The sequence below is a fragment of the Xiphophorus hellerii genome, chromosome 5 (assembly GCF_003331165.1).
Source record: "Xiphophorus hellerii strain 12219 chromosome 5, Xiphophorus_hellerii-4.1, whole genome shotgun sequence".
NCBI lineage: Eukaryota > Metazoa > Chordata > Actinopteri > Cyprinodontiformes > Poeciliidae > Xiphophorus > Xiphophorus hellerii.
Window position 1 is genome coordinate 26,568,889 of NC_045676.1, and position 22,144 is coordinate 26,591,032.

Below are 22,144 nucleotides of genomic sequence, written 5' to 3' on the forward strand. Positions count from 1 at the left end.
GAGCCGATGTGATTTTTCAACACCTTTATTCATTTATTCAGAAACGATAATTGAAAGAAAATGATCTTACATGTTGCATATCTAACATTCAAGCTAATCTGATTTAAAATCACATTTTTGTTCATGACACTGGAAATGTATAAGTGGGGAGATTTGAAGACGTGGTTTTTATAGCATTCACTTTTCCTCGACTCAACAGAACATGTGGGACAATTCCTGACGTGGGTTGGAGCGCTAGAGTTCCTGGAACCATTCGTTTATTTGTTTTATGGCAGGACAGGATGGAGACGGCTCAAAATTAACTTACCTGGATGTTTTATTAGAACAAATCCTTAAATCAGAGCCAAAACGGCTTTACTTCCCAACTCAAAGAGAATGGATCATGTTTCTGGTGTAAAACTGAGCTAGCAAAACAGTGAACGTACAAAAAAAAGAAAAAAGAAAGAAATTACAAAAGATGAAGGCAGGTAATGTTAGAGTGGATCCGCTTCAGTTTGATGCCATTATCTGAAACGACGTAGACAGTTTCCTCCTCCGGCGGTTTATGTTCGCAGGTTGGTCTCGCTGCCGTTATCGCTGTCGTCCTGCTGGACAAAATCCAACACGTTAAAATACGATCTAAATCCCGTGGAGAGCATTTAAGTTTCTGTATTTATTACTTGTTTTAGCTATGAGGGATTAACTATTAGCATACAGACGTGACATGAAAAAGTCTAATAGTTCTGATCAGTAAAAGATTTGGTGAAAATCAAGGATGAAGAAACATATTGGGTCAAAAACGTAGCAAATACAGAGACGGGTGGAAACGTCTGGATGAAGCAGGCGGGTAATTCAGAGGTCAGTGGGCTGGAGTAGCCTGGCCTGTCAGTGTCTAAAATGTCACAGAGTTGATGAACGTCTCCTGCACGTCTCAACTGAGCCTAAGTCCAAACAGTCCAAAGAACAAAACAGAAGAAAAGGTTTCTGAAAGTTCGGCTGTGATCCGTTCCTCTCTCTGTCTCCTTCTCATCAGTTCTCCCATTTCTTCTTCTTCTTCCACTTCTCATTTTCTCTTTAAGTTACCTCTGCTCTCAAAACATTTGGCAAGAGGATTCTCCGCCTGGCGCCTGCAACACGGCCAGAGCTGCGACAGACTGATTTATATCAAAGCATGTTCATGTTGTCACAATGCTCCAATCAACGTCCAGAACCAAATTCAACCGGGAATCAGGGGCAGGAACATCTGCAGTTACACAAACCTGTGTGACTGCAGGATTACACAGGATTCCTGCAGCTCAGTACGACAGACAGAGCTTGAGATATTTTGCAAAAGGAAAGCAGGTTGAGATCAGCAAAGGAGTTAAGAGACATACCAGCTCTAATTGCATCCAAATGCGGTTCTACGATGTTTTCACTTCGGGTGCCGGATACAAATGCGCACCACAGTTTTTAGTGTGCTTTTTAAAAATAAAATAATAAATGAAAAATGCCTAAAAAACTGAATCCCAATAAAACGCTGTGATTGCGGTCAAAAGTTTTTTTTCCTGAATACTGATTTGAAGGGGTTAAATATTTGTATTTATCATTTCATTAACATTTTCTGTCACACTTTTGGTTAAAAGAAGCCAAATTTTGTTCATTGTGTTTTTTTTTAAACACACAATTATTTATTTGTGTGTTTAAACAAATAAATAATTGTTTATAAGAGGGTGAAACCATCAAGAGGATGAATATTTTTCATACACATACAGTATATATCTTGTTTGGAGTGGCATGTTTGGAATGACGCTCTCTTACCACCACAGGGGAGTAACGCCTGGCGCTTCGGATGACTTTTCCAGAGAGAACACACACGGCGACGGAGACGCAAACCTGCAGGACGAGCAGGACCAGGATGACGCCCTGGAGTCCGTAAAGAAGCTCCTAAAAGACGCAACGACAAAACCATCAAGACAGGAGAGGAATAAGAAACGCTGGACGCTGATCCTCACAGGCTTCAGCAGGCTGAATCTGACGGTTCGGACAACGCCGGGTCAGAGCGACCGGCTCGACACGCTCGGCTCGTCCGTTCATCTCAGACTTACGTCCAGTCGCCACAGTTCGCCCAAGCATCTCTGATCCCACTTGTCCACCGTTCTGCTGGTGATGTTCCGGGTTTGAAAGTCGACGTTGGAGCTCTGGAAGTCACAGATGACCCGTGAGGGGGGCCCGGTGGCCAGCAGGAAGCAGGTGTAGCTCGCCCCGGCCAGGCCGAGCAGGACGCTGAACCCGTTGGACACCAGAGACGCCCAGACCTGAAGAGACGGGCGACGACTTAAGACACAGACTGATCCGGACACGCCGACTGCTGCAACTTCATCTGAACACAAAAACTGCAACGTTTTAAAAAGGCAAAACCTCACCAGTGCGACTGAAGTGCGTCTTCCTGCCGCCAGAGCCAGAGAGCCGGACAGCACGAACTGAGAAACACCGGGATTTACAAACTGGATCATTAAACTTTTATTCATTATTGCATTGTTATTCACCAAAAGATACATTTTGTTATGTTTTCATATTTTGTGAAATATTAAAAGAAATTAGATGCACTGGAGACAAAAGTGACTTAAGCTGCTTTCACACCTGATAGTTTGGTATGGACTCTGGTTGGGGACAAAAATTGTAACAGCTGTTATATTTTCAGACGGTTTGCTTTACCAGTGTGTCAAACAAACTAAACCCTTTGAAAAAAACAAAAACAACTATTCCTCCCTTCGCCTGTGGTGGCGCTGCAACAAGAACCACTGAATGAAACAAACACAAAACCTCTGAAGAAGTCTTCCTTCTCAAAATGTAAGCAAAAATGGAGGGGCTGCAGATTTTAATAGGTTATCGGATTTCCCTTTGGAAAAGACCACAAACAAACTCCCTCTGCAGTTTAGCAAGGCATCATCTGCCGTAATATTCAACATAGATTCAGATAATTACGAGAAGGTATTTATCAAACTATAAGAGCAGGCTGTACTGAATCCTGACCAGCAGGAGGCAGCAAATTGTGAAGGAAAGAAAGGAAGGAGGTCAGCGTGATTCACGAAAAAATCCCAGGAAGGCCTTTTAGGAAATAAAATTTAGAATTGGAGCATTTTAGAGGATTACAGGAAACTTTGGGATAAGTGGTAGGAAAACCAGAAGAGACGAGATCTGGTTCGGGAGTATAGAACGGGAACGTTGATGGCTATTTGGATCTGACCTCGATCTATCCTCAGTTTTGCGTTTACGTACCAAAACGCAGAGGGCAAACGGAGCGAAGATCACCAGAGCCCCGTAGAATAAAACCAACAGACTGACGAGAGCACACAGCGTGCCGATGAAGATCTGAACCACCTGGAGAAGAAATTTGACAAAACACAAGGGGATCAGTCGTTGTCTTTGGAGTTCATTCGTCACTGGGCGTCCCTGCAGCGTCAGACTCTCACCCCGAGGCCCAGCGGTTCCCCCCGCAGGAAGACGCTCTCCTTGGCGTCCTCCTTGGAGGGGCCCGGCGGGGTCTTTACGACGGGCCGCGGGGCCTGGACCTTTGGGCTGGCAGGAGTGTTGAGAGGAATGGAGAGGTCGTCTTTGGGGATGACCTGTGTTACGATCACGACTCCGCCCACAGTGGTAACGGACGTGGACGCCATGATGGGGGGGGTTCAACGGAGCTCAGAGGGAATTCTGGGAAATATACCGCCGCAAATGAAACATAAGAACATAAACAGGATTAAAATGTTCTAAACCGAAACAAAGAGTTAGTGAGCTGCAAGAATCCAAGAGAGAAAATGAACATTCAATGGGATTATTTAGGAAGAGTTGATTAAAATAAATATCTGGCCTCAGCAGGTGTTAAAATGACTCCACCTTCAGCATCTTTCATCTACTCCAGTTAAAATCCTACAACACCGAAACTCTTCACACCTGGACTGGATTATTCTGCTCTACTAGCAGAACATTTCAGCCAACTTCATGATCAAATCAAATGAAGGCAGTTTCAGCCGTTCTGGATCCCACTACAGCTTCTCCAGCTGCGACACCTCGACTCTGTGAAGGCGAACAAGATTATTCTATCGAACCGGCTCAGCAATTTTAGAGGAGTGAAAAAGAAAAGTCAGAATAAGCTAACGTGCGTTAGTAAGACAAGTCCTAGTTAAAACCACGCAAGCTTCAAACTTGTAAACATTTTTATTTCACTGCTGTTCTTTGATTTGAACATCTCTCTATTTCTGCTCATACTCGTGTGAAAAACTCTTCTCTGGCACTGCAAAAAAAAAAAAAGAGAGATTCAGTTTTAACTCACTTGAATTATTTTTCTGCTTTTATACATCATTATGCTTGGATGCTCTCACTGCTTCAGTCGTTTTAATTCTCTTACCTCTCCTCCATTTTGCTCAGTTTGTTCCACCTTCCTGCAGATTTTTTCTGACTTTACTCTGTTTTGTTGTTCATAAATAAATGCCATTTTGTGCCGCGACTACCTGCTGGTCCAGGAGGAGCGAACGCTGCAAGTCAAGTAAATCTGCTGAAGTTCCTTAAAAAGAAACTACTTTAAACATTGAACTGAGCTCACGGTGCTGTTTGATAAGTAGGACCAGCCGGAAGGTTAAACTGAAATGATGAGACGTTTGATGTTAACTGGAAATAAAAACAGCACCAGGCCAAATCTGGCTCCCGTGAAGATAAAAAAACAAAATGAGGGAAAACGGAGAGTTAATGTGGAAAACAGCAAAATAAGCCAAATTTCAGAGGAAGAGGAAGTCAGTGCTCATGTGATCCACATGCAAAACAAAAAAAAAGTGCTGAAATCGCCCTTTATTGAAGTTTCACAAATCAGATCAATGTTGCACAAATCCAAACAGCGGTTTTTAAATATTCTGCTTCAGTTGAGAATCATCTCGTCCAGGTTTGAAGAGTCTAGGTGTAACCAGATGACGAGTGAACTCAACCAAACTATTGCTTTTAATTGTTCATTGTGCTACTTTAAAAAGCGGCACCGACCCATAATCCCGACGCGTTTAAGACGTTTGGAAACGGCAGCTTCGGCATTTCGCTCTTCTACAAAGAATGACCAAATTTATTCTCTCCGTATTTAAGATGCTTTAATTATTTCTTTATTATTCCGAGAGAGGGGAGAAAAATAAACCACCACTAAATGTATTTGTTTTGTTAGACAACCTGTGTGTAGATTTTATTTTAATTTTCATACCGGCAATATTTTTTTTTTGGACTTATTATGCAATATTACAGCAATAAAATGAATTTCTAGTCAGTTATACTTAAGACCTTAATAGTTGCGTTAATATGGGCTTAGGTTATATTTCAGTAAATGGGTCAAAATCCCAATTAAAACACGTTTCCGTGCGCGTGGAGCACAGAAACAGATTCCAGCTGCCACCAGTTAATCTATAACACCGGCAGGAAGCCCAACCCTTGATAAACAGGTAGAAAAGTTTTAGTGAACTCCGGGACATTAAGCAACCAGGAAGTACAGCAGGGAAACACAGAGAGACATATAAAAACTCCACACAGAAACAGCTGCAGGTCTGAATTAAACCCAGAGTCTGGGTTTGGGTTTGGTTCAGAACATACAGAAAAAAAAAAAAGACATTTTGTCTGAACTACAACGACGTGTCTCTCATTCTTGCGTTTTAAGATTTCAAAACTCAATGATAAACAATATATAACATCCCAGGGGGTCTACTAAAGTAAATGTAACAACATATGTTTGTCGCCTGCTTCACAACTGGTGACTGCATTGTGTTTTTACGACATAAAGCGCTTTGAGCTGCTTTGTTCCTGAAATGTGCCCATTAGGATAAACCTGACTTGACTAAATTGTAAAAAGGGAAATATGCGACGCTGTTAACTTTATTAAAATAAAGCAAACAGCTTTATTAGCGCAATAAAAGAAACAAAACAAAGCCTGATATAACCTCATAACGCAATAATATACCCGAGAAGAATAAAGCTGTTTACCTGTTTTAAATCGGTCGCTTTTCACCCAGACTCTCAGCGTGCAGCTGTTAGGATGTGAACTTTCCTAATCGAGGTCGGAGTGCCTTCAGGTGTCCTTTGGAAAACGGAAATCTCGCACTTCACTTCCTGCACTGTACAACTGAGTCTGCGGTAAGAACAAGATGAACACGGAGCAGAGAAAACAAATGTATGCATTAAGATGTCAGTAAAGACATTTTTCAAAGCAGCTGAATACAATGGAGATAAAACGTTGAGTTGCCTATTACAACTCAACGTTGTAATAGGCAACGTTGAGTTGCCTATTACAACTCAACGTAATAGGCAACTCAACGTTGAGTTGAAGTAATCTCTAGAAGTAAATCTCTAGATTTACTTCTAGAGATTTACTTCTCTAGAAGTAAATCTCTTTACTTCTAGAGATTTTACAAAATATCTGCGTAAATTCCGATTATTTTTTATTATTGCTATAAATGATAATCAAGATGGTCAGCATTTATTTTCCACCTCATATGCAGCTTTATTCTGCTGATTTACTTTGGAGCGGAGTGTTTCAGGAGAAATTCATAATCCCCACCGTCCGTGAAGGCAGCACGAAGAAACTCCGGAGCGTCACTGCTGGGAATATGGATGTTTATTGACAAAAAGTCAAACAGCATAAATTACATAAAACGCCGAACACGAAGCTGAAATTGGTGTGTAAATAGAAAAAAGATGTGAATTAAGAATAAATAAAAAATGTAGAGCGAGTCTGACCGGCACCGGCCACTTTATTAGTGTCTGTCTTGTTTTAAGATTTAATGCCAGATTTATTGGCTGCACATACAGGATTAACCTCTAGAGGCGTCCTAATACTGCTCTGTTGTTTTTGCGATATGTGGACTTACACTGAGTTTATTGTCATGTTTAATAAACCAGGTTTTAATGGTTTACTCTTTGTGACATTATTGTGCTGGAGGTAAAGTCATCAGGAAATGGGTGCAAAGCGCCACAGGTTCTCCGTTAACTCGCAAAAATAACACCGGAGGTTTTCCCCCGACATAGTCCCTCCAGCGTGTCCTGGGTCTTCCCCGGGGCCTCCTCCCGGTGGGACGTGCCCGGAACACCTCACCAGGGATGCGTCCAGGAGGCATCCTGACCAGATGCCCGAGCCACCTCAACTGGCTCCTCTCGATGTGAAGGAGCAGCAGCTCTACTCTGAGTCCCTCCCGGATGACTGAGCTTCTCACCCTATCTCTAAGGGAGAACCCAGCCACCCTACGGAGAAAACCCATTTCGGCCGCTTGTATCCGCGATCCCGTTCTTTCGGTCATGACCCAAAGCTCATGACCATAGATGAGGGTGGGAACTTAGATCGACCGGTAAATCGAGAGCTTCGCTTTATGGCTCAGCTCTCTCTTCACCACGACGGACCGGTACAGCGCCCGCTTGACGGCAGACGCTGCACCAATCCGCCTGTCGATCTCCCGCTCCCTTCTTCCCTCATTCGTGAACAAGATCCTGAGATACTTGAACTCCTCCACTTGGGGCAGGACATCCCCCTTGACCCGGAGAAGGCACTCTACCCTTTTCCGGCTCAAGACCATGGCCTCGGATTTGGAGGCACTGATCCCCATCCCGGCCGCTTCACACTCGGCTGCGAACCGCTCCAACGAGAGCTGCAGATCATGACCTGATGAGGCCAGTAGGACCACATCGTCTGCAAAAAGCAGAGATGAGATCCTAAGGCCACCAAATCGGATCCCCTCAACACCTTGACTGCGCCTAGAAATTCTGTCCATGAAAGTAATGAACAGAATCGGTGACAAAGGGCAGCCCTGGCGGAGTCCAACTCTCACCGGAAACGAGCCCGACTTACTGCCGGCAATGCGGACCAGACTCTGACACCGGTCATACAGGGACCTGACAGCCCGTATCAAAGGGCCCGGTACCCCATACTCCCGGAGAACCCCCCACAGGGCTCCCCGAGGGACACGGTCGAACGCCTTCTCCAAGTCCACAAAACACATGTAGACTGGTTGGGCGAACTCCCATGCACCCTCCAGGACCCTGCCGAGGGTGTAGAGCTGGTCCAGTGTTCCACGACCAGGACGAAAACCACACTGCTCTTCCTGAATCCAAGGTTCGACTATCCGACGCACCCTCCTCTCCAGGACCCCCGAATAGACCTTGCCAGGGAGGCTTAAGAGTGTGACCCCTCTATAATTGGAGCACACCCTCCGGTCCCCCTTTTTGAACAAGGGGACCACCACCCCAGTCTGCCAATCCAGGGGAACTGCCCCCGATGTCCATGCGATATTGCAGAGTCGCGTCAACCAACACAACCCTACAACATCCAGAGCCTTAAGGAACTCCAGGCGGATCTCATCCACCCCCGGAGCCTTGCCACCGAGGAGCTTTTTAACCACCTCGGCGACCTCGTCCCCAGAGATTGGAGAGCCCAACCCAGAGTCCCCAGGCTCCGCTTCCTCAATGGAAGGCATGTTGGTGGGATTGAGGAGGTCTTCGAAGTACTCTGCCCACCGGCCCACAACATCCTGAGTAGAGGTCAGCAGCACACCATCCCCACTATAAACAGTGTTGGTGCTGCACCGCTCCCCCCCGAGACGCCGGATGGTGGATCAGAATCGCCTCGAAGCCGTACGGAAGTCTTTCTCCATGGCCTCTCCAAACTCCTCCCACGCCCGAGTTTTTGCCTCAGCAACCACCCGAGCCGCATGCCGCTTCGTCCGCCGGTACCCATCAGCTCCTTCCGGAGTCCCACAGGCCAAAAAGGCCCGATAGGACTCCTTCTTCAGCCTGACGGCATCCCTCACCGAAGGTGTCCACCAACGGGTTCGAGGGTTGCCGCCGCGACAGGCACCGACAACCTTGCGGCCACAGCTCCGATCAGCCGCCTCGACAATGGAGGCACGGAACATGGTCCACTCAGACTCCATGTCCCCCACCTCCCCCGGGACGTGTTCGAAGTTTTGCCGGAGATGGGAGTTAAAGCTCCGTCTCACAGGGGATTCCGCCAGACGTTCCCAGCAGACCCTCACAACACGTTTGGGCCTGCCAGGCCTGACCGGCTTCCTCCCCCACCACCGGAGCCAACTCACCACCAGGTAGTGGTCAGTGGACAGCTCCGCACCTCTCTTCACCCGAGTGTCCAAGACATACGGCCGCAGATCCGATGAAACGATGACAAAGTCGATCATCGAACTGCTGCCTAGGGTGTCCTGGTGCCAAGTGCACATATGGACACCCTTATGCTTGAACATGGTGTTCGTTATGGACAATCCATGACGAGCACAGAAGTCCAGCAACAGAACACCGCTCGAGTTCAGGTCGGGCGGGCCGTTCCTCCCAACCACGCCCCTCCAGGTCTCACTGTCATTGCCCACGTGAGCGTTGAAGTCCCCCAGCAGAACAAGGGAGTCCCCAGGAGGAGCACTCTCCAGTACCCCCTCTAAGGACTCCAAAAAGAGTGGGTAATCTGAACTGTCGTTCGGCCCGTAAGCACAAACGACAGTCAGAACCCGTCCCCCCACCCGTAGGCGGAGGGAGGCTACCCTCTCGTTCACCGGAGTAAACCCCAACGTACAGGCGCCGAGATGGGGAGCAACAAGTATGCCCACTCCTGCCCAACGTCTCTCACCTTGGGCAACTCCAGAGTGGAAGTATGTCCAGCCCCTCTCAAGGAGACTGGTTCCAGAACCAGAGCCGTGCGTCGAGGTGAGACCGACTATTTCTAGCCGGAACCTCTCGACCTCACGCACTAGCTCCGGCTCCTTCCCCACCAGAGAGGTGACATTCCACGTCCCAAGAGCCAATTTCTGCAACCGAGGATCGGACCGCCAGGGTCCCCTCCCTCTGCCGCCACCCATCACACAGTGCACCCGACCCCTTTGGCCCCTCCCACGGGTGGTGGGCCCATGGGAGGGGGGGCCCATGTTTCCTCTTCGGGCTGAGCCCGGCCAGGCTCCATGGGTAAAAGCCCGGCCACCAGGCACTCGCCATCGTGCCCTTCCTCCAGGTCTGGCTCCAGAGTGGGGCCCCGGTGACCCGCGTCCGGGCGAGGGAACACCAAGTCCAAGGTTTTCCTGCATCATTGGGGTCTTCGGGCTGCGCTTTGTCTGGTCCCTCACCTAGGACCAATCTGCCTTGGGTGACCCTACCAGGGGCATGAAGCCCCAGACAGCATAGCTCCTAGGATTATTGGGACACTCAAACCCCTCCACCACGATAAGGTGGCAGCCCAAGGAGGAGTTCATCTAACAGTGCTTGGTAATTCAATTTTTCCACAACTCCGGTTCTCGTACTCATTTGCCTCTTTTTGTGGATCATGTGAATATTTCGATCACATTGAAAAGTTGTTTGATAAGAACAGATGTGGTTTAACTCTTGAGCGCCACCTAGAAAACTGATCATCTACATCCAGGGAACCACCAAGCCGGCCAATCACCAGACGGCGGCTTGGTGGTTCCCTGGATCTTATCACGGAGGACTTTACGGTGGCGCTCGGCGCCTCCTTTGCCTTACAACATGTTACAAAAACAGTTTTTTAAAAAAAATCGCTATTGTTTCTGTGGATATCTAATTGAAATATTATGCAATATGAGGGAGATGTGAAAAACAACATAGCCAGTCGATCTTTTCAAACATTTTGTTTTTAATACCATGGCTCTTCAACGTTTATGTCGGCTTTCGGGAATCGTTCTTTGCTTTGAGAACTGTTTACAGAACCTCGAGAACTATGTCGATCTTCCTTTTGAGGAGTTTCAACCTCTGAAGCAACACATAAGTCAGGACAAGTTCTGCATAGTTTACATGTTTTTGCAGGTTAATTTTAAAAAAGAGAGGCAACTTTCAATATTAGACCAATAAGTCTTTCTAATTAGTTATTCTTGATATCTTAATGAGTGTATTACGGAATCTGATAGTATTTTTGTTAGTACTTTAAGCTTATCGCATTGTTTATTGTTTATTTCCTGGTATAAAAGCTTAGAACACTGATTAAAATGGATGGTTTTGTTGGTGTTGCTGGAATTGAAGATTGTTGGAAGTGTTGCAGTGTTGCAAAAACCTTCAAACTAACAACCACAAGTTGGCCGCAAGAGACCAGTCCTTTAAGGTGGGATTTCCTGTTGACTGCTTGTTCTTCTTTTCATTTCTCTACATACTGCTTGAAATACCAGAAATTCGTTTACAAGAACATGAGAAGCTTCTAACAACCACATGCAAAGCAGGAAATTCAGGTTGTTTTTTTTTACCCCATTAGTTTCAGTCCACAGCAGTAAACAAAAAGGATTTGAGTGGATTTAAAAACTTTAAAAGTACCAAATGTTACTGTAACACAGACAACACAGAGAAGACTTTTATGATAATAACTCAAATGACTGAAGCACCGTTTCTGACCAACATTTGCATAATTTGTGACAAAAAATTGCATATCAAAATAATAATGATGATGATAAAAACACAGCACTGGAAATTAAGCAGAGATCAAAATGAGTTAGCAAATTTTCCGGGTTGCTAAAAATAGGAACAAAAACTAACAAACTGCTGTGTGTGAGTTCCACCCTCAGAGTCGATTCTCTGCAGCGTTTCATTGCAACACAGCAGCTTCTCCTGAGGTGAGCAGCCTGAACATTTATTTGTTTTATAACAAATTACAGCTAATGAGAGACTTTTAATGTTGAAAGACTTTCATGATTAACAATTATAGCAAAATCTGAAAACATAAAACCTTCTGTTTGATTTTCGTTTTGCTGAAGCCAAACAGTTAAAGAGAGAAGCAGCGATGAGTTTTTCTGCAGCAGCAGCAACTGGGTTTGTTGTCCTGTTCCTCTCTGTGACAGGTACTGAAACACGCTGATCAACTTGAGTTGACAGAGAATCTAGAATATTTGAGATGAATCAAATTAACGGAAGTAATAATCATTTAAAATGTCCCACTGAGGCATTGTGGGAGGTGTAGTTGTATATTATTGTGAATGAGATCAATATTTTTGATGTTTTCTGTGTTGCAGTGGGACAAGATGAACCTGCCTGGTCAGTTAAATGTGATCCATCTCAGATCTGTGCCTTTAGAGGATCAACAGTGACGATAAAATGCTCCTATAAATATCCATCTAGAATACAAGGAATAAAAACAGAAGTTAAAACAAGGTTCTGGTTCACTAAAGTAAATAATCGAGTCCCTGTGGATCTGAAGAAGGACTCTGACTATAAAGATCGAATAACTTATAACTTTACAGAAAGCAGCAGCAGCTTTCTGACAATCAAAGATCTGAAACAAAGAGACTCAGCCGAGTACAAGTTCAGGTTCATAACAAACCAACCAGGTGGAGAATTGACTGGTTCACCTGGAGTCACCTTGACTGTTCTAGGTAACAGATCTGTGTATTTGTTGTGAATCTTTGTGTGTCTGTTTGCATCTTTCCAGATTCATTTTAAAATCAGATGTTCTTGTTCCTTCTACCATCCAGACCTCAGAGTTCAGGTCAGAAGATCAGAGACGCAGACGGAGCTGAAGTGTGAAAGCAGCTGTGATCAAATCAAACCTCCTTCATATGTTTGGTTCAACAAAGAGGAGAAAATGAAGCAACAGACTTCTTCTATAGTCGTCTCAGTCAGAGATGGAGGCAGATATTCCTGTTCTGTTAAAGGACACGACGATCTCCGCTCTCCCTCTGTGTGTAAGTTCACTCCTCATCATATTAACATTTTATTCTACCAATATTTCTACATGAACCCTAGAATAAACTCTTAATCCTTCACAAATCAATTTACACACATTTATTTATAAAATACAGAATTTTCACCTTTGCATACATTTTGTTTTGTCTGATTATTAAACATTCACTATGTTTTTGAGCAGCCATTTTACTGAGTAATTGTTTTTAACGGCTTCTTTTTGATTCAAAATATTAAAAAGTAATGCTGCTTTTGTGGCCATTTATGTTGATATTTTGTACATTGTAATTTCTATCAATCTAGTTTTCTTCTTTGGGAAGTTAGAACATGTTTAACTTTGCCTAGAAAACAAATTTATAATTAGTTTTTTATCTTTGCAATTGTTTAGATTACTTTGTTAACCTGCAGACCCTCCTATTAATTTAAGTAATTAAGGTCAATTGTTTGGCTAATTTCCTCTGTGACGACTGGAGGCTTTTATAAAATTATTATTTTGGCCACTTTTTGAACTTTAAACGTCAGATTCAGTTAATTTTTGTTTTCATTTAAGTTGTAAGATATTTGTTTAGTAATTGTTGTATCTATATTTTTTCAAGAAATAAAACATATACATTTTTTCAAACAAGTTGGAAGTGCGTTCAAGAACCAAACCACCTGTTGTCGCCCACAGCCTTTGTTGGAAATCTTTGGTGTTGGAACCTAGAAGGCTGTGACAGAAACTCTTATATTCTTGCCTTCTCTCCTCTGGCAATCAGTAAAATATCCAGATGATAATTATACTGAGTTTTGTATTTTTCCCTCCAGATGCTCCAGAGTTTCTCTCTGCTAAACTGATGTCCTCTGGTCAGATAACTGAGGGACGTTCAGTGACTCTGAGCTGCAGCAGTGATGCTAACCCAGCAGCTAAATACACCTGGAGGAAGAAGAACAACCAATCAGTTGTCAGTACAGACCAACAGTTTGTCCTCAGCTCCATCCTGTCCTCAGACTCTGGACAGTATTACTGCACAGCTCAGAACCAGCTGGGAGAGAAAACATCTGGACTCGTCTCTGTCCAGGTCACATGTGAGTCAATCTGGTTTAACTACAAACATGTTCTGGTGTTTTACTGAGACGCCAGGAAATAAGCCCTGATAGATTTAATTTTCTTCCCCTTTAAAAGATTAATATATTCCCATCTTCCTCTCAGTTTACCTTTGACCTTTCTGGCCTCTCCTCCAGATGCTCCCAGGCCTCCCTCTGTGTCAGTGACTCCCTCTGGTGAAATCATGGAGGGCAGCCTGGTGACTCTGAGCTGCAGCAGTGATGCTAACCCAGCAGCTAACTATAGCTGGTACAAGGAGGGAGAGGAGGCGCCAAAAGCTTCAGGACAAAACTTCACCATCACTAACATTTTGTTCAAGCAGAGAGGAAACTATTACTGTGAAGCTCAGAACAGCAGAGGGCGCTGTAACTCCACTGTGACCGTGAACGTTGTGGCAGGTAAATCAAACCGAGCCACAGTTACAACTAGATACTGGGGGCTTCAGTTTCCACTCAGTAAGACTGAAAAGCTCAGCTGAACTTTTGAAAAAATAATTTTTCATTCTTATGAGAAACCTCAGGAGAAGCCAAACCGCTAAAGGTCTTAGCAGATCAGTAGCACAGCTGCCTCTTGGCTGCGATTGGCCCATTTTTGCAGCTCCGCCTGTTTCCAGAGTGCAGAAACTTCAAGTTAATTCACTTTATTGTGCCTCAATAGCACAACATCATTCACATCAATATAATCTTGTTGAAAGAGATCCCACATTTCCAAATCAATCTAAGAAGAGTCAAAGAGCCAGAACCGGTCCAGATCCACTGGATCCACTGGAATCAGAATAATCTCTGGAAACAGAACCGGCTGGAGCCACGAGAAAAAAGCAGCAGAGAAACAGGCAGGGAGGAGAAAACAGGTTGATAATCAGCAGAACAGACTGGAGACGTGAAACCATGGAAGATGAATCTCATGTTCAGAAGCTGGAGATCCTGATGACTGAGTGTTTTTCTGAAGAGAAATCATTCTTTATAGCGGCTCAGTGTTGAGGAGAAACTGCCTGTAATAATAGTAATTAATAGGAATAATTGCTGCATGTTGTACATTAACTGTCATTGATCTGTTTAGCACCAAGGAACCGAGTCGCTGCTGCTGCTGCTGCAGTTTCTGCTGTTCTCCTGATTCTCATCCTCATCTGCCTCCTTGTGTGGCTCATGTGAGCAGTTCTGTTACTTTGAAGATTTATTTTATTTATTTTTTAACAAAGTCTTGATTTTGTTTAGCTCCTCATCATCACCTTGTGAAATAATTTCTTTCCAGCAGAAAACCCAAAGTGTGGAAGCAGCAGTCCAGACCTGGAGCAGGACCAGTTCCCAGTGAACAGGTTAGAGGAGAAAATGACTTATTTCTGCTATTTCAACGTTTTTCTTAATTAACTGGATTCTTCATTCTTTAAAAACTCGGGTGAATTATTATTATTATTAAGGTTATTGAACCCTGATCTGATGTCCTGGAGTCTTTCTGCATTTGCACGACTTTTTTCTCAAGCTGCTGTTTAAAAACCTTTGGATCTTCAAGAGACAGTTGGTTGGTTTCTGCTTTAGGATAAAATCAAGTAAATCTTCAGTCACTCTTTTCCTTTCATAAAGTTCAACCAAAATGATTTCTTTTCCTTTTAGTTCCTGATTGGGTTCTGCTGTATTTGGTGTCTTTGTGAGTAATATTACCCTAAAGCTCTCAGAGCGCCCCCTACTGGTTAATGTGACTGGTGTCCACAGGTGAACCCAGCAGAGGAAAGTGTTGTCTACTCTGTTGTCCACTTAGCAACGAAACAGGAAGAGCCTCTTTACTGCAACACGGTCCAACTTGGTCCAACTCGGCCCAAGAGACACAAGAAGAGGAAGGAAGAAGAGACGGTGGAGTATGCCTCTGTTAACTGTGGCAGAACCAGGACTGATGCAAGGTGAGACGCTCTATATATAAAAAACATAAAATCTGACCTGATATTTTCTTATTCTGTGTAAAATCTCTATCAACATGAAAACAATTCCTGCAGAACCGAGTCTGAAAAGCAGGACAGTGTGGAGGATCCAGCTGCCTTGTACAGCAAAGTCAACAAACCAGGAAAGAACAGCAGAGAAACTCCTGCTGGTTTCTAAATGACTTTTACTTTGATTCTCCATCAGTTTATCCAGAGAAACTCCTGCTGGTGCAGAAATTATAAAGCACTTTTTGTTTCTCTCTTGCTTTTCTTTTATTTGTTTGCATTTCCTCTAATTCATGTAAAGACCTTTGAATTGACTTGTTGATGAAAATGTTCTATATCAATAAAATGACGTTTTGTGAAAATACAAATCAGAAGCAATGAGAAATCATCTTCATTCTAGATGTTGGTACTTAAAAAAATACACAAAGGCAACAAAGTTTTTATTTCATTTGTATTATTATTATTATTATTATTATTATTATTATACTCCAGTTTATTCCAGCATAAATAATTTAATTTAATAAATAAACTGTTTGGTCATAATGTGCAGCTAAAACAAATTTTATTTGAATAAAATTCAACCTTAATTCAGCTTTCAGATGATGTGTGTGTTGCAGGTTGGTAACTAATAGATACACAACTTTATACACACAGATCATCACGATCGCCAAAATAAAAGCCAGAACAGACCTGATCCAGAAAGGAAGTTTCAACAGAGTCATTTCCTTTGCTGCAAATATTTCTACAACCTAATTTTGAGTTTCATATTGAAGACATGATTCAGCAAATACTCAGGAATTTATATTAATGTACAGAAACTACAGTTCAATTTCTGTTTGGAATTGACAAAAATTACAACTACAGGGTCAATCAGACTGTTTTAAATGTTGAGATATTAAGATTTATTTAAATCCAGAAATTGTTTAAAAGACAAATTAGTCAATTTTTGGATGGAATAATGAAAATAAAAAGTAGAAGTGGAGCAAACTGATCAGCATGCATTGAGCCTTAAGGCATTTTTATACAATATTGACACAAAGATTTAAAAAAAATAATAAATCATACAACATTAGTGGCACATGATTGGGTCACTAAGGTCATATTTCTAAAATATATCCAAATGAAGCTCATTTTAACTTTCCCACATTAGAATAAGTTAGCTTGTTACTTTATAACCTAAAACTAAAATCAGTTCAGTATTGAAAACTGGACACATTCAGCAGAGGATCGTTGCTCTTCAGTGTGTTTGTGGCTCTTAAAAGAGCCTTTGTGTTGTTGTGACCGAGCAGCAGCAGCAGCAGCAGCAGCTGGTTTACTTGGAGCTGGTGTACTTGGTGACCGCCTTGGTTCCCTCAGACACGGCGTGCTTGGCCAGCTCACCGGGCAGCAGGAGGCGCACGGCGGTCTGGATCTCCCTGGAGCTGATGGTGGAGCGCTTGTTGTAGTGAGCCAGACGGGAAGCCTCGGAGGCGATGCGCTCAAAGATGTCGTTGACGAAGGAGTTCATGATGCTCATGGCCTTGGAGGAGATGCCGGTGTCGGGATGGACCTGCTTCAGCACCTTGTACACGTAGATGGCGTAGCTCTCCTTCCTGGTCCTTCTCTTCTTCTTGCCTCCTTTGCCGGCGGTTTTGGTGACCGCTTTCTTGGAGCCCTTCTTGGGCGCAGACTTGGCGGGTTCGGGCATTTTTTCTCTCTGAGTTTACAGCACAGAGTGAGCAGCAGCGGAGGGAACCTGCTCTTATATAGAGTGACAGGAAATCCTCCAGCCCCGCCCACTGACTGTGATTGGCTGAGCCCCAGCCCCGTCTCCTGACTGTGATTGGCTGAGCCCCGCCTCCTGACTGTGATTGGCTGAGCCAGCAAGCAGGGAGGAGCTGAGTTCAACAGGAAGATGATTCGTTTCAAATGTTGCGCCAAATTTAACTGAACAAAAAAAAAAACAAACACGGCGGTAGAGGAAACTGAACGTTTTCACGTTCAGAGCTTCTATAATGTATGAGGGTTTATAGATATAAATAAAACGGAGCAGAACTAGAACGCTGCAGAAGAGCCGAGTATTAACTACACCTTTACATACATTTATCAGGATTTCTTTATTCTTAACCAGTAATTTTAATTGAAACCAACCAACTGCTGTACAAGCGAGTTAATGAAACAAACTTCCATGTTTAATATGAAAACTTTAGTGTCTTTAGGTCTAAAAATCTGAAACATGACAGGGTTTAGAGTAACTGCAAAAAAGTATAAAGTCCTTTTAACATGAATGTTCAGCTACTTGAACTGGTCTCCACACACCAGGTGATTTTCCAGATTCTAACTACTATTTATAAATATATACATTAACTTTCATACATGACGTCATGTATCTAAATCAAACTCTTAGGGTTTTCAGTCAACACGTTTAGATTAATTTCAATTTATTTAACTGAAAAAGCTCAAGACTTTGGTGACTGAATCAAGCATCTTTGCCCCAGAAGCAGCAGTGGTGGTTCGGCCCTGAAAAGGGCCTTTGGTTCGCTGTAATCACCGGGCTGAGTTTAACCTCCGAAGCCGTACAGAGTGCGGCCCTGCCTCTTCAGAGCGTACACCACATCCATGGCGGTGACGGTCTTCCTCTTTGCGTGCTCGGTGTACGTAACGGCGTCACGGATCACGTTCTCCAGGAACACCTTCAGCACCCCGCGGGTCTCCTCGTAGATGAGGCCGGAGATTCGCTTGACTCCCCCGCGGCGAGCCAGACGGCGGATGGCCGGCTTGGTGATTCCCTGGATGTTATCGCGGAGGACTTTACGGTGGCGCTTGGCGCCTCCTTTGCCCAAACCTTTCCCTCCTTTGCCTCGTCCGCTCATTGTGACACTGCGGTGGTTCTCTGGAGTAATGAGTCCACAGCGGGTTCTGCAGGGTTTGTAGCAGTCCTCCGGACGTGTTAGAAGACAGGGGGTTTACCTTGGCCTACTCGGTCTGGACCTTCCCTTTGGCGCCACCTACCGACCAACATCAGGAGGGAAAATAATGCCTCTGAATTTGAGGCTCTGAAACGTTCATTGAAATATGATCAAGTTAAATAAGGACTGTTGGATTATATAACATCATGTGGATAGAGGCCGTTAGAAATATTATAAATTAAGATGCTTTAATGTCTGATAGAATATTAGATATATAATAAATGTAAAACACGATTCTGAATGAATAAGATTTAAACTTGCTCAGGGCTTTTTCCCTTGATCCCTGCAGCATGTTTAGACATTTCTAAGATTATTGTGATCAACTGTTCAAAGAAGCTCTGAGATCTAACAAGACAAGTATTTTCTCAAGGATTCTAGATAATAAATGGAGATTAGATAATTTATTAAATCCTCTTGATTGAGGGAATATTTCTAAATATAGGTTTAATTACAGCTACTATAAAAGCTTTAGATTTTTTGTCTACAATGGAAACAGGAATCAAAGGCAACGTTTCTTTAAATGACTGAGATCAGATCCAACATACAAGATGAAGGTTTAGATTAAGCCAATATTTTTTATAACTGGGGGAAAAATCATAATCAATAATCAAACATGTTCTATAGATACCTCAGTATCTATAGAACTGAGGATGAAATAATGTCATTTTGGACGGTGCCAATAATTTATTTTTAATCAAAATGTTCATGAAGAATCTCATGAATATCACCTCTGTGTTTAAATGGAAATTTAGTCTTTGTGATCTAATCAACATAAAATTTAATTTGTACTGTTTGATGTTATGAAAGAGTTTTTCTATAAACACTCCTCTTTTGAAAACATTGGCCAGGTTGTAATTTATTGCAAGACACAAATATCTCCTGTTAAAAAAAAAACTTTTTAAAAAATGTTTTTAGATTTTTATTTACTAGTTTCATTCATCGTGTTTCCAAACATTTTTGGTCTGAAACCATGAAAGAAAAAAAGCTCTTTAGAGAAAATGTGTGTGTGGCTCTGAAAAGAGCCTTTGTGGCTTGAGGCCTGCTGTGGGGGTGTGGGGGTGTGTGTGGGGTGTGTGTGTGTGTGTGGGGGGGGGGGGGGGGGGGGGGGGGGGGTGGTCAGCAGCTTAAGCTCTCTCTCCACGGATGCGGCGGGCCAGCTGGATGTCTTTGGGCATGATGGTGACCCTCTTGGCGTGGATGGCGCACAGGTTGGTGTCCTCGAACAGACCCACCAGGTAGGCCTCGCTGGCCTCCTGCAGAGCCATGACGGCGGAGCTCTGGAAGCGCAGGTCGGTCTTGAAGTCCTGAGCGATCTCTCGGACCAGGCGCTGGAAGGGCAGCTTGCGGATCAGCAGCTCCGTGGACTTCTGGTAGCGACGGATCTCCCGCAGAGCCACGGTACCGGGCCTGTAGCGGTGAGGCTTCTTGACGCCGCCGGTAGCCGGGGCGCTCTTCCGGGCCGCCTTGGTGGCCAGCTGCTTCCTGGGAGCTTTGCCTCCGGTAGATTTACGGGCGGTCTGCTTGGTTCTCGCCATGTCTGCTGCTTTCTCTACCGAAACACGGAGAAATATGTCAGAGGGAGCGGAGAGCCGCTGCTGGTAAAGTGTGGGAGCAGCTGGGAGGAGGTGACGCTGCTGGACATGTTGGGCTCCTGATTGGTGAGCGGCTCCTCCTGGAGCTCAGCTCCGCCTGGAGAGCTCCGACCCCCGGCTCAGTCCTCGCTGCTCATTGGAGGAAACTCGCTTGAAAAAGTCCGATCAAAGTCACGAGTGTCCCGCTCTGCTGGAAGCTTTTCTGGTTGGTTGTTTCAGAGACTCCCGCTCTCTCTGCACTCATATAAGACAAGGTTTCAGCCGCTGCTTGACATTTTCCTCCAGTTTCATCTCCAGAAAGAAGAAACTTCAGAATGAGCGGAAGAGGCAAGACCGGAGGAAAGGCCAGAGCCAAGGCCAAGACTCGCTCCTCCCGCGCAGGACTGCAGTTCCCCGTGGGCCGTGTCCACAGGCTGCTGCGCAAAGGCAACTACGCGGAGCGTGTTGGTGCCGGAGCCCCCGTGTACCTGGCGGCCGTCCTGGAGTATCTGACCGCTGAGATCCTGGAGCTGGCTGGAAACGCCGCCCGCGACAACAAGAAGACCCGCATCATCCCCCGTCACCTGCAGCTGGCCGTCCGCAACGACGAGGAGCTCAACAAGCTGCTGGGTGGAGTCACCATCGCTCAGGGTGGAGTGCTGCCCAACATCCAGGCGGTGCTGCTGCCCAAGAAGACCGAGAAGGCCGCCAAGACCAAGTAGAGCTGCTGGCCGTCAACACTGCTGGACCTCAGACCCACAAAGGCTCTTTTAAGAGCCACTCACCTCTAACCTTCAGAGTGATTCACTCCTATGAGGTTTTTCTTACTTCGTTTATGGATCATGTTGGCCCATAATCTACATTCAACTATTAAATCATTTCAGAAATATACATGTATTCTAAATCACAACACTCGGTGTGTTTTTTCCTCTGGAAGATTCATAACCTCTAAATTTCTTTTCAGCTGGGAAACTTTCCTCCTTTAGACATGTTTATGTTTATGTTTTCCTTCATGTTGCCAATTGAGTCACTAGATAATTGAACATTAAAATATTTCTCAACTTGAGACTTTTATCTCCTAAAATGTCTGTGTTCTGGTCCAACCTGTTCTTGAAAACCAGATGAACATTTTTTTCTGAGTCTCAACTTTTTATTATTATTATTATTATTAGTATAATAGTGGGTTCATGTCCAGCCCACTTCTTTTTTCCCATAGAACAAAATCACTTCCTTTAATAAATAACTTCACAAAAACCACACAGTCATCTTCTTCAAGAGAAGGGCATGGGGGGCTTTTTAACTTAAAATAAATACATGTTTAACATTTCAAATGAAAAAAACAGGTTTATTAATGCAAAATAAACAACAATGACATAAACAGTCACGTGTAAGTGTGAACGATTCACCAGAAAATTCTAGCTGAGTAATTCTGCTCAAATCTGCATAAACGTCAGGTCATAAATTGTAGAAATCTAAGGAACTAGAAGTTGTTTTTTTTAAATCCAAAATTACACAGTGGTGTGTGAGATGTAATCTATTGGCAAGGGAAATAGCGTGCTTCTTATGCTAACTATTACACAATGAGTGAGAGTGATATCTGTAAAAACCCGGCCTGGTTTTTCTCAGTAAGTTCCAGCTTCCTGGTCTGATGTCGTCTCCTCCGTAACTTTCCTCTTTCTACTGTGGCAATAAAAACAATTCTTTTCAACTTGTGAAGAGCAGCAGTGAGCACAATCTTTGCACGGAAATGAATAAGAACTTGGTTTGTTGCTGGCATTAATTTCAATCACATTAAGAAAAACAACACCACCATATTAATGCAATCTTAGATTACTTTAAATCTCATTTTGTAGGAATTCATTGCAGCCTTTTTAAAAAGTGAACTACAGGACAACCCAGTTACCAGCAGATGCACAACCTTGTTAATTTCTTTGTTCGAATTCAGATGGTGTGAAACTAAGTGGGCTATTTGAGCTACTCT

The 22,144-nt window shown here is 43.9% G+C and overlaps 6 protein-coding genes across 9 annotated transcripts; 2 read left to right on the forward strand and 4 right to left on the reverse strand.

Annotated features, from left to right (window-relative positions):
* Window positions 1-9: 9 nt before the first annotated feature.
* Window positions 10-6,081, reverse strand: LOC116720077 (membrane-spanning 4-domains subfamily A member 4A-like). Of its 2 annotated transcripts, none has more exons than XM_032563109.1 (7): window positions 5,965-6,081; window positions 3,432-3,669; window positions 3,238-3,339; window positions 2,382-2,438; window positions 2,064-2,273; window positions 1,777-1,902; window positions 10-584 (listed from the first exon to the last, which is right to left on the reverse strand). In XM_032563109.1, exons 2-7 carry the CDS (start codon window positions 3,633-3,635, stop codon window positions 543-545), a joined length of 741 nt encoding a protein of 246 aa, XP_032419000.1. In that variant the 5' UTR covers window positions 3,636-3,669; window positions 5,965-6,081; the 3' UTR covers window positions 10-542. The 2 variants fall into 2 exon arrangements, with proteins under 2 accessions (XP_032419000.1, XP_032418999.1); XM_032563108.1 differs by having other exon boundaries at window positions 10-587.
* A 4,354-nt stretch (window positions 6,082-10,435) lies between these two features.
* Window positions 10,436-15,999, forward strand: LOC116720076 (B-cell receptor CD22-like). 3 transcript variants are annotated; one of them, XM_032563105.1, is made up of 10 exons: window positions 10,441-11,579; window positions 11,721-11,804; window positions 11,976-12,335; window positions 12,435-12,644; window positions 13,447-13,707; window positions 13,864-14,124; window positions 14,786-14,873; window positions 14,978-15,041; window positions 15,436-15,620; window positions 15,714-15,997. In XM_032563105.1, exons 2-10 carry the CDS (start codon window positions 11,747-11,749, stop codon window positions 15,814-15,816), a joined length of 1,590 nt encoding a protein of 529 aa, XP_032418996.1. In that variant the 5' UTR covers window positions 10,441-11,579; window positions 11,721-11,746; the 3' UTR covers window positions 15,817-15,997. The 3 variants fall into 3 exon arrangements, with proteins under 3 accessions (XP_032418998.1, XP_032418996.1, XP_032418997.1); XM_032563106.1 differs by having other exon boundaries at window positions 14,981-15,041; XM_032563107.1 differs by lacking the exon at window positions 13,447-13,707 and having other exon boundaries at window positions 10,436-11,579; window positions 15,714-15,999.
* Window positions 16,000-16,423: 424 nt separating this feature from the next.
* Window positions 16,424-17,435, reverse strand: LOC116720083 (histone H2B 1/2-like). The gene has a single exon (XM_032563114.1). The coding sequence runs from the start codon at window positions 17,329-17,331 to the stop codon at window positions 16,957-16,959; it is 375 nt and encodes a 124-aa protein (XP_032419005.1). The 5' UTR covers window positions 17,332-17,435; the 3' UTR covers window positions 16,424-16,956.
* Window positions 17,436-17,721: 286 nt separating this feature from the next.
* On the reverse strand, window positions 17,722-19,213 carry LOC116720085 (histone H4). The gene has a single exon (XM_032563117.1). The coding sequence runs from the start codon at window positions 18,494-18,496 to the stop codon at window positions 18,185-18,187; it is 312 nt and encodes a 103-aa protein (XP_032419008.1). The 5' UTR covers window positions 18,497-19,213; the 3' UTR covers window positions 17,722-18,184.
* Window positions 19,214-19,683: 470 nt separating this feature from the next.
* LOC116720079 (histone H3) lies at window positions 19,684-20,231 on the reverse strand. Its single transcript, XM_032563111.1, has one exon. The coding sequence runs from the start codon at window positions 20,125-20,127 to the stop codon at window positions 19,717-19,719; it is 411 nt and encodes a 136-aa protein (XP_032419002.1). The 5' UTR covers window positions 20,128-20,231; the 3' UTR covers window positions 19,684-19,716.
* Window positions 20,232-20,334: 103 nt separating this feature from the next.
* Window positions 20,335-21,052, forward strand: LOC116720082 (histone H2A-like). Its single transcript, XM_032563113.1, has one exon. The coding sequence runs from the start codon at window positions 20,499-20,501 to the stop codon at window positions 20,883-20,885; it is 387 nt and encodes a 128-aa protein (XP_032419004.1). The 5' UTR covers window positions 20,335-20,498; the 3' UTR covers window positions 20,886-21,052.
* Window positions 21,053-22,144: the final 1,092 nt, after the last annotated feature.

Bases quoted from the DNA above. Each gene is read 5' to 3' on its own strand.
- LOC116720077 (XM_032563108.1), bottom strand. From the start codon at position 3,635: ATGGCGTCCACGTCCGTTACCACTGTGGGCGGAGTCGTGATCGTAACA. The intron at 1,903-2,063 runs GTAAGTCTGAGA...TGCGTCTTTTAG, and splicing joins GCGAACTGTGGCGACTGGAC to GAGCTTCTTTACGGACTCCA. The intron at 588-1,776 runs GTAAGAGAGCGT...GATTTTGTCCAG, and splicing joins GGCGTTACTCCCCTGTGGTG to CAGGACGACAGCGATAACGG.
- LOC116720076 (XM_032563105.1), top strand. From the start codon at position 11,747: ATGAGTTTTTCTGCAGCAGCAGCAACTGGGTTTGTTGTCCTGTTCCTC. The intron at 14,125-14,785 runs GTAAATCAAACC...TGATCTGTTTAG, and splicing joins GACCGTGAACGTTGTGGCAG to CACCAAGGAACCGAGTCGCT. The intron at 15,621-15,713 runs GTGAGACGCTCT...CAATTCCTGCAG, and splicing joins AGAACCAGGACTGATGCAAG to AACCGAGTCTGAAAAGCAGG.
- LOC116720083 (XM_032563114.1), bottom strand. From the start codon at position 17,331: ATGCCCGAACCCGCCAAGTCTGCGCCCAAGAAGGGCTCCAAGAAAGCG.
- LOC116720085 (XM_032563117.1), bottom strand. From the start codon at position 18,496: ATGAGCGGACGAGGCAAAGGAGGGAAAGGTTTGGGCAAAGGAGGCGCC.
- LOC116720079 (XM_032563111.1), bottom strand. From the start codon at position 20,127: ATGGCGAGAACCAAGCAGACCGCCCGTAAATCTACCGGAGGCAAAGCT.
- LOC116720082 (XM_032563113.1), top strand. From the start codon at position 20,499: ATGAGCGGAAGAGGCAAGACCGGAGGAAAGGCCAGAGCCAAGGCCAAG.